A 14,327-nucleotide genomic window follows, 5' to 3' on the forward strand; every position below is an offset into this window, starting at 1 on the left:
GTTGGAATCCCTGATTAGCTTCACTTGGTGTCCCCCTGACTTTTACCCTTTACAACATGAGATGACTTGGTACACACTGATTTATGCAGATGTGTTTGGTATGATAACAAATAACAAAACTGCGATCACACTTATTCTTCTGTGGTTGCATTTACTCTTTACATGGAGTAAACAACAGTGTAGAAAAGTTTGCCTAATTGCAGGTTATAGAATAAGTGACAAAATCAAGGTAGAACTTTCTGACCTAGGCAGGGAACTGCAAGCAACTTGACTGGGTCATTTTCTTTGTTTGTTTGTTTGTTTGTTTTTGAAGGGGAAAAGAAAGCACTGCAAGCAAATAAACAAACAAATAACATTGCCTCTGTCTTAATTTTTTCTGGCTATGTACAACCCTAGAAAGGAAGTCAAATAATTTATAACGGGCTCCAAAAAAAATAGACATGAAAAATCCTAAAAAATGCCAGCAGTTATTCAATCCTTGACAAATACCATGGAAGGGAAAATCAAACGACGTTTTGTCAGGCATGCATAATTCTATGACCAAGTTTTCCCGGCTAACGAGTAGTCTGGGTTTCAGATGATCATAATAAAAGCAATAACAATAACAATGACAATGACAACAATAATAACAATCACAATGACGATAATGATAACGATAACAATAACAATGACAATAACAATAATCTGAACAATTATAATTTAATAACTTCTAGAGTGCTATTTACATTTACTGGTCAACAGCACTTTACAACTTAAACTACCACAATAAAATTCAAATTTATAAAACTGGTTGGATGAATTAAATGTCTGAAATGTGATATCTCCATCTACAGTTGACTCTCGATAGCTCGAACCTTCACGGGAAATTGTAAAAGGTTTGAGTTATCGGGAGTTGGAGTTATTGAGGGTAAAATTATATAGAAAATGACCTGAAGGGAAATGGAAATTACTTCGAGGTAGCGGGGGGTTCGAGTTAGCGAGGGTTCGAGTTATCGGGAGTCAACCGTATCTCCAATTAGTGCTCTCGTCCCTGGGAAAAACTTCCGACCTCGCTACCTCCCTCTCAGGTCCATTACCCTGGTGCGGGACTGGGTACTATTGCCTGGAGGAGACTTTCAAGATGGCGGCGAGTGTTGTTCGTCAGTTCAGCCGGCTTTTTCAAGGCAAATCGTTTGTTAGTCGAGTGCCCGTGGTTTCCTCTGTACGGTAAGATATCCACTTTATTTTGCAGCTTATTTAAGTATATCAAAATGGTAATACATTTCCTAGAAATGCATAGGAAGATTATGTAATAACAACAGACGCTGCAACAGATCAACAAGTACTTATAGTGACTGCGTTGTTGACAAAAATCTTGAACTTAGTTGAATTTTTATGTTGTATCCCGTGGCTGTTTTTATGTTTTTCTCGCATAATTCGTTTTTTTTACTGTTAGTATGTTGTTGAGGGAAAAGTATTCAGTAATATAGTGTTTGCCACAAAAAATTATGTAAATTACTAACCTTAAAATGCCGATTACAAGTCCTGCCTAATATTTGGGAACGGTTGTTCAAAGTTTCCAACAATGGTTGGCGTGAATTTTTATTATAGTTCTGTAACTTTTCAGAGAGGTTTTCTTTGTATGTTCTCTTTCCTCCAGTTTTGGCATTGTTGTTTCAAAGTGTTTGGAATGAAAAACCGGCCAGTACAAAATGCAGACTGCACACTGATACCAATACCGAATTTTTTGTATATTTATCCTCATTGATTAAAATCGGAAGAATTTTTTCACAATTGACATTGTCTCATTTGAATGTCGGCTAAATTACATAATACAGGGCCACTTTTTTTCAGAGCCAGGGCCACTTTTTTCCCCTGGTGCCTGGCTTTTATTGAAGCCCCTAAATGAGAATCATTCAGTACCATAATTTATTCTGGATCGTTCCATTTATAGTTGAGTTCGTGACCCACTCTAATTGACCTAGGTTTGAGTTTTGGAAAGGACCAATGTCATGTTTTTGGGCAACACATTAAACTCTCACATGGCCTTCCTATACCCTGGTGTTTGAATTCATGCCAGTAAATTAAATGCTAGGGAAAACTCTGTAAATGAAGAAGTTTACCACCCAGGGGGGGTTGAAATCTACAGTACGGTACTTGTTCTTTAATGTTTCTAAAACTAAAGATAAACGCTGGCCTGATTAATAGACTATCAGACACTTCACCTGCTTACCTTACCTTATCTTTCTTACTCTTTGCTTTGTTGTTATTGGTCTCTGATCAGGCACTTACGACGACTTCCAGTGAGTGAACTTGAAGAGGAAATGAAGCCACTGAAGTTGCAGCCTGAATTAGCTTCCTATGCAGGAACTGTGTTGTACCCTGATTCAGAGTCTGCTAAGTGGGATGTTGATGGTATGCATCAGATGAAGTCTAACTCTAATTTATAGTCTGTAGATCCCCATCAAGGAACTTGTTCTGTAACTTGAACAGCTCCAAATCTTATGCTTGAAGGTCTTTCATTATTATTTATTAAATAAATGAATCTCAGTTAGTCACTGGAATTTGTATGAACTTAGACATAATCAAGTTTCAGAATTTGGACTGTCTCATTTTGAATATTGCATGGGTACTCTTGTTCTGAGGAGTTGAAGTCTGAAACTGAGACTGAGATTAGAATTCAAGCTTGTTCAGCTGTGTGAAATGAGTGAAATGATTTGCTATTGGGATGGAAATTCTCCTTACATAGACCTATACTTTTCTTGTAGTGCTAGTTGGGAGAAGTCATGATGTATTAAATAAAATTTCTTTCTTAGTTCCTATTCAGGAAAAACTGGTTACAAACATGACTGTCAACTTTGGTCCACAACATCCTGCAGCCCATGGTGTGTTGCGACTTGTTCTGGAACTTGATGGAGAGGTAAACTTTTTCTCATTCTTTTCATCGCTGTTCAATGCCAGTGTGAATTGCATATGTAGCGGACGTTGTATGCTTTCAGCCAATGGGTATCGTGATAGTAAGCAAAATGTGTGTTGTACATAATATTATTATCAAATAAATCAAGAGGCGGACTGTAGATGAAAACTGTAAGCAAATTGGTGGCCTTATAAATAAACTTACCCTGCCATCTAATATTCAATATTTGATTTCATTTTGACATTTATGATAGGTTATTTTTCTTTTGTTTTCAGGTTGTAAAGCGTGCAGATCCCCACATCGGTTTGTTGCATCGTGCTACTGAGAAGTTGATAGAGTACAAAACATATCTACAGGTGCATATAGAAATTGGTGTTGAACTCACTTTGAAAGCTGGTGACACATGTATCATCACATGCTTAAAAAAAATCCATCATGCTTTTAAAATCCTGCTTGCTATAGTTTCCATTTAAATTCTTGAATATTTAGAAGCTTACAGTGACTATTTGGAAGTTCTACTTGATTTTAGTATAAATCTACTGATGTTCTATCATGAATGCTGCTCTCTGATTGGCTGTGCTACTCATTATCTATTCTGTTGTAGATAGTGAGTAGTCTAGCAGTGTGTGGTTGTTTACAAATTGATGGCTACATCTTTGCATTTTCGAAGCGTCCATGAAGAGGATTTAAATAAAGTTTTGAATGACTAGTAGGTTTATACTTAAATAATTAGATTATTTGCTCTTGATTTCTATGTGTGGTGGTTGACTCTGGCGTAAACAATTAGATTATTCGCTCTCGATTTCTATGTGTGATAGTTGACTCCACGTGCACCCTCACCAACTATCATGCGATAGAAATGTCAAGCTCATAATCTAATTGTTTAATAGTTAAGAAATGAAACTGAGGCAGATGTAATATTTGTGGATGAAAATCTAGTGTGTAACAAAGAATTTAAACTGTTTGTTTGCAATATTTGTGTTTCCTTAAGTAGGGCTATGATTAAGCTGAGTCACTTGTAGCTTTAATCTTCTCACCTGTAACAAACTTGCTACTTTGTGGGTAAATTGTATCAACAGAAGGCAATTTTATCCATAACATCCAGGGCCTATCAAGCACCCTCAACAGTAACAGGTGTTAGGGGTTACAGCCCTTCAATGATGATAGCCCTACTGAGAAATGGTTGTTCTTATTTTAAGTTTTAGGTTATACCCTGTTCACAGTGAAAGGGTTAGTTGGTTACAGTTGACATATAGAATTTTTTGAGTACTTTTCTTGTTCCCAGGCTTTACCGTACTTTGATCGCTTGGACTATGTGTCTATGATGACAAATGAACAGTGTTACTCTTTGGCTGTTGAAAGACTTCTAAACATCGACATTCCAGAAAGAGCTAAATGGATCAGAGGTATGTTCAGCTGACTTACTTGACTGCATAGTGGATGAAGTTAACTCAACTTTTATATGTTCCTGAAAAGACACTGTTAAGTAGTTTTTTTGCATGTTATTCTGGGGGAATAATGTACACACCACCCACCCCTCTCAGTCCCTAACCCTACCCCACCCTGACAGGACCCCATATCAACCCCCTAACCCTAACCCCCTAAATAATGTCTTTTTATTTTGTACTCATCTAGATTTGAATGCCCAATCTCTGACTCTGTAGTCCAGATTCATAACCACTACACCATGCAAGCAATTGTTACCAATTTCCTCGTATTTTTTGGTCTAATAAGTTATTAGTTCCAGACTCCCTCTCCCCTGTTGACAGAAAATAAACCTAATTTGAAATCATTCTGGCCTTTAGAGCAGTTTTCAGCGGAGTGTCGTAAAACTAAAAGCAAACCAGCTACTTACCTATTGGACTCACTACTCAGCTAGTCTCAATCATTATGGTAAAACCAAAACCAGAACCAATTGAAAGTAATTGCCTGATTACTTTCGACACTCAATTGAAAATTGCTCCAATACATTTTACACCACAACATAGACAAAATTAACTGAAGGGCAGAGAGATGCTGTGTCATTTTTTTTGCCACAAGTGATGATGGTGGCACCAAGTGATGGCCATTAGGGCTGCTTTGCTTGACTGTCTGTCTGTCTTTTTTGCAGTGTTGTTTGGAGAAATTACCAGAATATTAAACCACATCATGGGTGTAGGTACTCATGCTCTTGATGTTGGAGCCATGACACCATTCTTTTGGTTGTTTGAAGAGAGAGAAAAGGTGATCACAGTATGCAACAATTGAGTAATAACATACAATCAAAATGTAAAATAAGAACAATGGACTGGTAACTTTCTCATGATGGTAATTAATAAGCCAGGGTGACTCTGTTTGACAGGAGTATGTAAATGCTCTCAACACCTTATATACACTCTTGGAGATTCGGATCGCGCATTATCATAATTATATATTGAACTCTCTCACTTCAAAAATTTAACGTGAAAACTCATTTTGCGATAATTAAACCAAAACCATTGAAAAGCATACAAAATTTAGGATCAAAAGTAACCAATCAACAAATGGCAAAGTTTCCTGAGAGGTTCGCAACACTTCACACTTTGGTGGGTTTTCAATTATTATTTTGGAACTATTGTTTGTGTGATTTCTTCAGTTTTACTGGTTTTGACAGGTATGGCTACCAGTGATGTATGAGAAAGATCGCTATCCTTTGTTCTCATGTAATGGTCTGATTGGTTAACTCTTTTCCAAGTGGTCCAGTTTGAGTAGTCACACTGTAATTTAATTAAGATCATAGCTAAGGCATTTCAATCCCGAGATGGCTGTTTTTCTGCCATTGACATGCTAAGACCTGCCCACAACTGGATGAAAATAATGTGTTCACTGTGAAACATTATAGAATGAAATATTGTATGAAATATCCAAAAAGAAAGAAAAGTCATTGTCCATGCTTTGTGTTACCGGTATGTTCATTCTTTTTTAGATTTGCACACTAAGCAGAGCAATATCATATTATGTGAATTCCCAAAGCCTTTGTTTTGCAGGCTTCTAATGGTAACCTGTGTTCTGGCATTGACTGCATATAGTTCTGCATTGTGTCATTGCAGGCCTAATTAATTAGTTCAAACATCTTTTCTGTGTGTAGTTGATGGAGTTTTATGAACGTGTATCTGGTGCACGTATGCATGCTGCTTATGTGAGACCAGGAGGAGTGGCTCTGGTAAGATCCTCTGACGTCTAAATTTTGCATACATGTACATATTGCCTGGCCTTGTCTCTTAATTATTGATTAGTAATTTCTCAGAAGACTTGATATAATAGAAGATCTCAGTGTCCACAACAAGCATGATGCCTGCAACCACCATGACACCTACCAGCAAACATCACAATGCTCACAACCAAAATGCAAGGTCCACAACAGAGAAAGGACCTACTCCAGGCATTGAAATAACAGGGATGGTTCTGTGGGTGTATGTTGCAACACCCACTCTACTCTACAGATTTGTTTCTTCTGCATAATAATCCTATGCATTCATGCTGCATAATAAATAATAATTCTTATGCATTCATCCAAGACACAAAGTTGGTATATTATGCTGTTTTGTATCAATGGAAGGCGCTAAATTGATATTGATGCTGTTCTCTTTCAGGATTTACCACTAGGACTGATGGATGATATTTATGATTGGAGTTCTAAATTTGCTGAAAGGATTGATGATCTTGAAGAGGTAAAATTTAGCACCAACAGTTCTGTTAAGTAAAAAAAAATCGCCTTGTGTTGTAGGTTGTCATGTCTACAACCAAAAGAGAAAAATGTTAAAAAGAGAAAGATTAAAGTTTTGGGGGCCTACTCGTAAACTTTGAATTTGATGTCCAAAAAGAAGGTCCATTCTGTGTGTGGCCAAAATGATCATATCATAAGGTTGTGACTGGAAAATTGCTCTGACAACTCAAACTGGCTGGAATCAGCTGGAACAATTTCCTACATCATCACTCGCTGCTGTTTCCCAGTATCCAGCAGCACTTTTTCATCTTACTAATAGCACTTTGGGTGGCAAAACATCGGATTTTTCTCTATTTAACATCACTTGGTTTTGGCCATTTTTGAAAGTAGTCATATAAAGCAACAACAACAAAAAAAATACAAAACTGCTTTTTTATGCACACAGGTTGATAACTTCATAAGACTTATTTTAAATGTAATGTTTGCTCCTGCAGGTTTTTTGGATTTGATGCAAGTTCTTTCTTGTGTTTTGTTAACAGACTTTCTAATATTGGTAACACTCTCTAAAATGGATCCTGTCCAATAAGACAGGCATGATGTGCAAACTGACCAGTAATTGCTGCCGATAACCATTTAGACTTGAAGATTTTGTTATAGTGAGCATACATGTATTAAATGTTACTATAATGGATTTTCAGATGTTGACAAACAACAGAATCTGGAAACAGCGTACAGTAGATGTAGGAGTAGTAACAGCAGAAGATGCATTGAACTGGGGCTTTAGGTTTGTGATTATACTGTATTTTGTTACAATTCTTTCGTAAACTCATCAATGATTCATCAAGTTTAAACAAAGGAAATCATGACTGTGACAGTGTATATCTGATCTTAATTAGCACAGATTTTTACAATTTTATTTCTATCATTGCTCCTTAGTTTAAGTCTTGATCCTTGAAAAGATATTAATATCAAACCTTGAGACTCCTAGAAGTTTGCCAAAAATAATCTGCTACATGTCAGATTTTTAACTCTTTGCTTGGAAATTTATTGAAGGACACTGTCATTAAAGATGTTGTTTCAATCTGATGGCTTGAAAGGTAATTTTTTTTTTTTCAAATGTTTTTGTTTTGACCTGCAGTGGGGTGATGTTGCGTGGTTCTGGAATTAAATGGGATCTCCGTAAATCACAGCCATATGATGCTTATGATAAAGTGGATTTTGATGTTCCTGTCGGCAAGAATGGAGACTGTTATGACAGGTGTGTACAGCACATGCTCTACTGTTTTCAAGCCAGAAAAAAAATGATTGTTGCTCTTTGTGAGCGTATTATGTTTATATTCCCCACAGAACTTTAGACATAAATTTCAGAGTACAGATATCAAGGAGGCTTGGAACCTGATGGCTAGCATGCTGACTCCAAATCGAGCAGTCTGGGTTTGAGCACTAGCAGGCGCCACTAGATTGGGTCTTGTGCAAGACACTGTATAACTGGCACAGTGCCTCTTTCCACCGGGTGCATAAATGGGTAGTGGCTAATTTAATACTGTTCTGACCCTGCAATAGGCTATCATCCCATGCAGGGGAGAGTACAAATACCTCTAGTGGCTTAATGCTTTGGAAACAGCGACGCATCTGTTTAACTTAGGCTACATGTAGTTAATTTAATTTCTTGCCTTTAATTGTGCTTTTTTACCCTTCAGGTATTTGATCAGAGTTGAGGAAATGCGGCAGAGTTTGAGAATTATGGAACAGGTGGGTAACTAATTTTTTTCATATATGGGGAAGATACGGCCACCCAGTTAATACGGCCAGATTTTTGCGGCCCGTTGGTGACCAGATTAATGGGGTTCCACTCTATATGATAAAATTCAATGAAACACTTGTAACAACAGCTTTTGCCAGCTCAAAATCGTGCAAAATCTTTTAGTTCTGCAAAATTTATAATAGATGTTAAAAAGCTATTGAGGGTGAAAAATTCCAACGCTGAGGCAGTGAAAAGATTATTACCCCCCCCCCCTCCCCACCCTTACCGTCCACAAAGCAGCGACTGGTACATGGAACAGTTTCTAGTATTCTAGTCTCCCCATAGCCATTTCTTAATTTGTAAGAGGTAAAAGAGGGCAAGCAAAGCAAGCTCGCACACCGCTAGGTTGAGTGGAACCAATAGTGAACATACAGCGATGGTTGGGAATCCAGGAACCACAACAGTAGAATAGTCCTATTTTGCATCTACAGCTATCCCTGCTATTTCAAACTCTCAGGGGAAACGAAAAATAGTCTGAAACAGAGGGAGTTCGAAATAGCTGATAGTGCATGACTCAGGGGCAAATTCAAGGGTAATGGTTTTAAGTTTGAAATAACGGGGAAGTTGAAATGACCGAGTCTGAATCACCAGGGTCCAACTGTATTTTGTCTTTACCAACCCCCACCTCCTTATCTCTACGCTCGTTTAGTCCCCTTTGATTTTTCTTTTGTTCGTGCCCTTGATGATGTTAGTGAAAATGAAAGGTCTGTGAAGAGATTGCTAATATTCTTTGATAACGTGTAATAAGCTATGTCGTGCAGCCCTCCTGACCAGCTAAAGCGCTTGTTATTAAATTTGCACTTTTTTCTGTCTCCTCTTCAGTGTTTAAACAAGATGCCTGCTGGTGAAATAAAAGTGGATGACGCCAAGATCACACCACCAAAGAGATCTGAAATGAAGGTACCGTAGTTTTGCGACATGGTTTTAGTTTAGTCTCTTCCAGGCGTTAGTTAGTTAAGCACAGCGCAAAAAATGATGCACGAAGACATATAGGAGAGAAGCGCTCTGCGCTCCTCACACACAGCCTCCCTGTTTTTTTCGCTCCATCGTTTTCTCACACTGTGCCGCAACTAACTGAACGCCTAAAAGAGGCTAGGATGGTTTAATTAAACTTTAGTCTCCTATATGGACACTGTATGGGCTCCTCACCCAGGCGGGGACGAGATGAGTTATCACTTTTTATTGCTAATGGTAACTTTATTTATACACGGTAAATCCTTCAGCAAATGTTATAAAATGATAAAAGATCAACTAATTATCCCTAACTAAACTAGCCTACCTAAACTACATATTAACAGCTGCTTTACAAGGATGCCGTGCTAGAACTCATTCAAAACCGTGGTGACGTATGTTAAGTTCAAAATCATGTAAAGATGTTGCTGCACGAAGGCCACTGGTTTGTATGTGGTTCATTGTGCTATGCAAACTGGCTCTAGTTTTTAAGTCTGTGAATGAAACCCTGGCGGATGTGACCATTCAAATGAAAACCGTTGAACAGCAGTTTCATGTGGTACTGATTATAAGCCGAGCTCCGGCGGCCCAGAGCGGAGCACCATAACTATAAGAACAGAAAATCGTGCATGCATAGAAATAGAATGCCATGCGACTCTTTTTTCATGGTTGACATTGCTAGTGGCGTGGATTGCGAGGGACGTGTGACCTACAACAACGACAATGACGTCGCACAACATGGCGGCCATACTCCAGCTCATAATTCCATGCTCGTTTTCAGTATCCTTCCAGCTTAAGTTAAAAGAAGCTACTTATATTCAATGGGCAAAACCTACACTAAGCCATCAACTTTACCATGTTAATTTAAAACTTTCTTTGTATTATTTAACATTGTCATGTTTCCTTTCGTTCTTATAGACAATTAGCATTTTGCGTACACTATATATTCAACGCTGTACTTTGAGTTAAACTGAAGGTGACAGAAGATTCTGTTGAAACATGTTTTTGAAAAACGTTGTGTTGTTTCTCAAAATTGTAACTTGTCTGCTTCTATCCAGACCTTTTGGCAGTTTTTATACAACGAGGTAACCCTATCAGACTTCTACTCATCAGGAAAAATACCAGTTAGCAGGGATTGATTAACCGACCCAACGTAAAAGCTTGACTTAACTGAAGCGAAAAATAATTTTATTTCTGCAGCGAGTTAACTACAAGCTTTATTTTCCCCTTGGTCTCAGAAATATTACTTAACACCAATTAATACTAATTTGGCTGTCATTAACCTCTTTAGGAGTCCATGGAAGCTCTTATCCACCACTTTAAGCTCTACACGGAAGGTTACCAAGTTCCCCCGGGTGAAACTTACACAGCAATTGAAGCTCCGAAGGTAAATGTCAGCCACTAAACTGCTCAACAGAGGCTGTTTGCACCGATGGTCGGTGGAAAAATGCTCCAAGATCACACAAAAATATAATGCCATAGGTGCCAACAAGGCGGAATACTGTGTCTAGAGTAGTCAAATATTTTGTCCGTAATTTTTTCCGGTGGAATATTTGTGAATTGTATTGTTGCTGCAACTAAATGTAATCTGCTATGTTAGATAGCTTATAGAAACAATTTTGACTTCCATGTACATGTTGTAACGCGAAACTAATGTTGTTTGTTCTTGATTTTGTCAGGGTGAGTTTGGTGTTTATTTGGTAGCAGATGGCACCAACAAACCTTATCGTTGTAAGATAAAAGCCCCTGGATTTGCGCACTTGGTAAGTCTAAGTCTTAATAGAAATTTAAACTTAAAAATTTTGGGACCACACCCTCAGGTAGTAATCGCTTTTCATAATTTTAACTCCCTAATAAATCCTGTTTGCTTTTTAGCGTAACAACACAATTTTTACATTCAAATGATTTGTTCACCTTTCTTGTCAAATCACTTCTACTATTGTGGTCGCCGGTTGAATTTATGTAGAGAGTTTAAGTTATTCGCATCTGTTTGGGCCCAAGCCAGGTCCTAATAATGAGAGGGCAGTCTCGATAGAGTACTCAGAAGGAGGTGTTCCAACTAGTCAAGACCTACATATATACCTTTATTGCCTTAAATAAGAAGTCTAATCTATATGTACCCCGGTGAATATCAGCGTTAGAGTAGTTTTCAACTGAGTATCGCCAAACCATTACCAAAGTAATCACTCTGGTCAAGCACGAAATACACACAAAACTAGAAGTAAAAACTTGTAGCCGACACAAAGCGCGGGAAAACGTGTGCAAGTGAGTCACAATTGGTCTTAGTTTTACCTCTGATTGGATAAAAAAAAGTGGAGCGATTATTTTAAGCCAATGGTTTAGCGTGGTTATACAAGACCAATTACTTTACGATACTCAAGTGAAAACCGCTCTAAATGGTCCTCTTGCTTTTCTTTCCCTTCAGGCTGGTTTGGACTTGTTGTCTGTTGGTCACATGTTGGCTGACGTTGTGGCAATTATTGGTAAGTTTTTGCATCAGCAAAACACAATCAGTTTTAAGTAGGAAGAAGAGCTTTATTTTCCTTGTCATGCAATCTTGATTTTTGGGACGAACATTTGCTTGACAGACTAGGGAACGCCATTTGTACAAAATTTTTGACAACCATCAAAATCAAGAAACAAAGAATCAAACAGGAAAAAAGAAAGAAAACCAAGACACATTTTAAAATCAATACCAACTTTTCTGTAGATGTTATAACCACCAATTCTTAACTTCGTTTGGGTAGTCACGCAACACTTCTCTGCCCTAACGACAGATGTTGCGTGACAACCCTGGTTCTCGAGCCAAACCTCCTAATACTCATTTCTATTTCCATGTCTCTCCAGGTACCCTCGATGTTGTGTTTGGGGAAATCGATCGTTAAATTCGAGACTTATCCAGGGAATTGTCGTTAATCTTCCATCATTCTGCCAGATTATTTTTTTAAGTTCAGTGCAGGTGACTGTAAATGTATTCTGTACTGAAAGATGACACTGGCCGTGTCAACACTGTAATGGTCTCCTTTGCGTCTGTCTCATAACGCAACGAAACGTTGCGTGATTTTTAACGTGACGGCTTCTAAGAGGGCTACACTTATCACTTTGTAAAATAATAACAAGATTTCAATAAACAATTAATGATCTTATGTCGTCAGCGTTCGTTATTTGGTCTGTCACGCAATGCTATGAAACCCAAATTCAAGGCATCTGCTGATGTTCTAATTGTTACCTCTACCTCACGGGTCACCATCGTTTTCATTTGCCTATTGTATGTAGCTTCCATGAGATTCAGCACCTTTCGTAGCATCTTCCAGGCGTTTAGTTTATTTTTTCGCGCACCGTTTTTCGCGCTTCGCCCCAACTAACTGAACGCGCTTTTTTATTTTTTTTCGCCCACCACGCCCCAGCTAACTGAACGCCTGGAAGAGGCTATACCTTTCGTGGAAGAACATTTGACCGGTGTACCAAAGATATCAGGTCCTTGTGGAGGAACTCACAATTTGTCTTCCGAACAGCTATTAAAAATCACAACCGGAAGTTGCGGAGTTCCCCACCAGCCTCGCGCTAGAGCGGGGCTGGGTTCTAAAATTACAAACTTCCGGGCGCGAAAAAGCGACTTCCGCTCGTGCGACTTAGCACGCTTTCTGCACAAAACTGACAAGAGGTGGTTTTTCTGCTCCGGTCGTGTGTGTTTACATGCCTTCCCCGCAATCGGAGGGACATTTAGGATTTCGAGATGGCGGCTAGTGTTGTTCGTGGGTTCAGTCGGCTTTTTCAAGGCAAAGCGTTAATTCGTCGATTACCTTTTGTTTCTTCTGTGCGGTAAGTAAGTTTGATGTGCATACATGTGTGAAAGACTGTCTGTTTCCAGCTGAACAGGCGAAGCAAAAGCTTACAAACACACTCGTTCTTCTAATTTGTTTTTGTGCTGATGTCAATCGCTAGTGAAATTTATAGTCAGTCTTACCTGATTAGGTCCAAATTTATTACGCTGTACAACTACTCCAGCACACATTGCGTAAAAATACGAGCTTATTGACTTGCTAGATGGTCTGTACGGGAAAATATTTTGCAGGCACCTGCGGCGACTTCCAGTGAGTGAACTTGAAGAAGAAATGAAGCCTCTGAAGTTACAACCTGAATTAGCGTCCTATGCAGGAACTGTGTTGTACCCTGATGAAGAATCCGCTAAGTGGGACGTGGATGGTATGTCTCCTTAGATGCAGTGGAACCTTATTTTAATGCAGCACGGTTATTGTGGCCTTGAGAAGTTCCATATTTTTTTTGCGTCATCCTCCATTCAGAAAGTTTTTTTGAAAAAAAAAGAATTTTTTAAAGAATTTTTTAAAGCACTGATTTTTAATAAGTTATAATCACAGCTGAAAGCAAGATTGTTTTGAACAAGTTACATCACTAGAGAAGGGCTATTACATTTTCATCCACACCTCTTCTCCCCCTTCTCACTGCGCTTTAAGTTGATGAGGTAAGTCAAAATTTACCCCCTAACAAAAGGTCAAATTTCCAACGTGATGCCCCCTAATTCCTCCCCCCCCCCTCCCGAGAAAAAGCCGGCTTTTTTTCAGACTTCCAAAGAAAAATTCCCTGTTTGTAGATTGAAAGTTATTTTTCATAATATTTATTAATAATTATTAGAATGATAATCACTATTTAGAATAATTTACTGATTTCGCTACTAGGATGCAAATTCTTCTAACTTGCATAAATTTCTTATATTTTTAAAGTAGTGATACTTTGGTATTTCAGAGAATTTGACATATATGTTATAAAAAAATATATTTTTTTGTAGTTCCTATTCAAGAAAAACTGGTTACAAACATGACCATCAACCTTGGTCCACAACATCCCGCAGCTCATGGTGTGTTGCGACTTGTTCTGGAACTTGATGGAGAGGCAAAGTTCTCTTTGTTTTGTTGTCATGATATATTTCCTTGACCTATGAATTCAAAGTAGTTTTAAAAATAATTTTCAGA

At 38.2% G+C, this 14,327-nt stretch overlaps 2 protein-coding genes across 3 annotated transcripts in view; both read left to right on the forward strand.

Annotated features, from left to right (window-relative positions):
• Positions 1–18: 18 nt before the first annotated feature.
• On the forward strand, positions 19–12,448 carry LOC145493443 (NADH-ubiquinone oxidoreductase 49 kDa subunit-like). Its single transcript, XM_081472914.1, has 16 exons — positions 19–1,206; positions 2,264–2,394; positions 2,796–2,899; positions 3,172–3,252; positions 4,182–4,302; positions 5,007–5,119; positions 6,003–6,077; positions 6,508–6,585; positions 7,280–7,365; positions 7,720–7,839; positions 8,282–8,333; positions 9,208–9,285; positions 10,628–10,723; positions 11,016–11,099; positions 11,762–11,819; positions 12,184–12,448. Exons 1-16 carry the CDS (start codon positions 1,121–1,123, stop codon positions 12,219–12,221), a joined length of 1,401 nt encoding a protein of 466 aa, XP_081329040.1. The 5' UTR covers positions 19–1,120; the 3' UTR covers positions 12,222–12,448.
• Positions 12,449–12,531: 83 nt separating this feature from the next.
• Positions 12,532–14,327, forward strand: part of LOC145493442 (NADH-ubiquinone oxidoreductase 49 kDa subunit-like) — an 11,092-nt gene continuing 9,296 nt past the window's right edge. Inside the window, exons 1-3 of one of the 2 annotated variants that reach the window (XM_081472912.1) lie at positions 12,532–13,158; positions 13,412–13,542; positions 14,144–14,247. In XM_081472912.1, the coding sequence (XP_081329038.1) occupies positions 13,073–13,158; positions 13,412–13,542; positions 14,144–14,247 (321 nt within the window). In that variant the 5' untranslated portion in view covers positions 12,532–13,072. The remainder of the gene's footprint in view (positions 13,159–13,411; positions 13,543–14,143; positions 14,248–14,327) is intronic. The other variant, XM_081472913.1, reaches the window with a different exon arrangement.

The sequence above is a fragment of the Orbicella franksi genome, chromosome 7, assembly GCF_964199315.1.
Source record: "Orbicella franksi chromosome 7, jaOrbFran1.1, whole genome shotgun sequence".
NCBI classification, from domain to species: domain Eukaryota; kingdom Metazoa; phylum Cnidaria; class Anthozoa; order Scleractinia; family Merulinidae; genus Orbicella; species Orbicella franksi.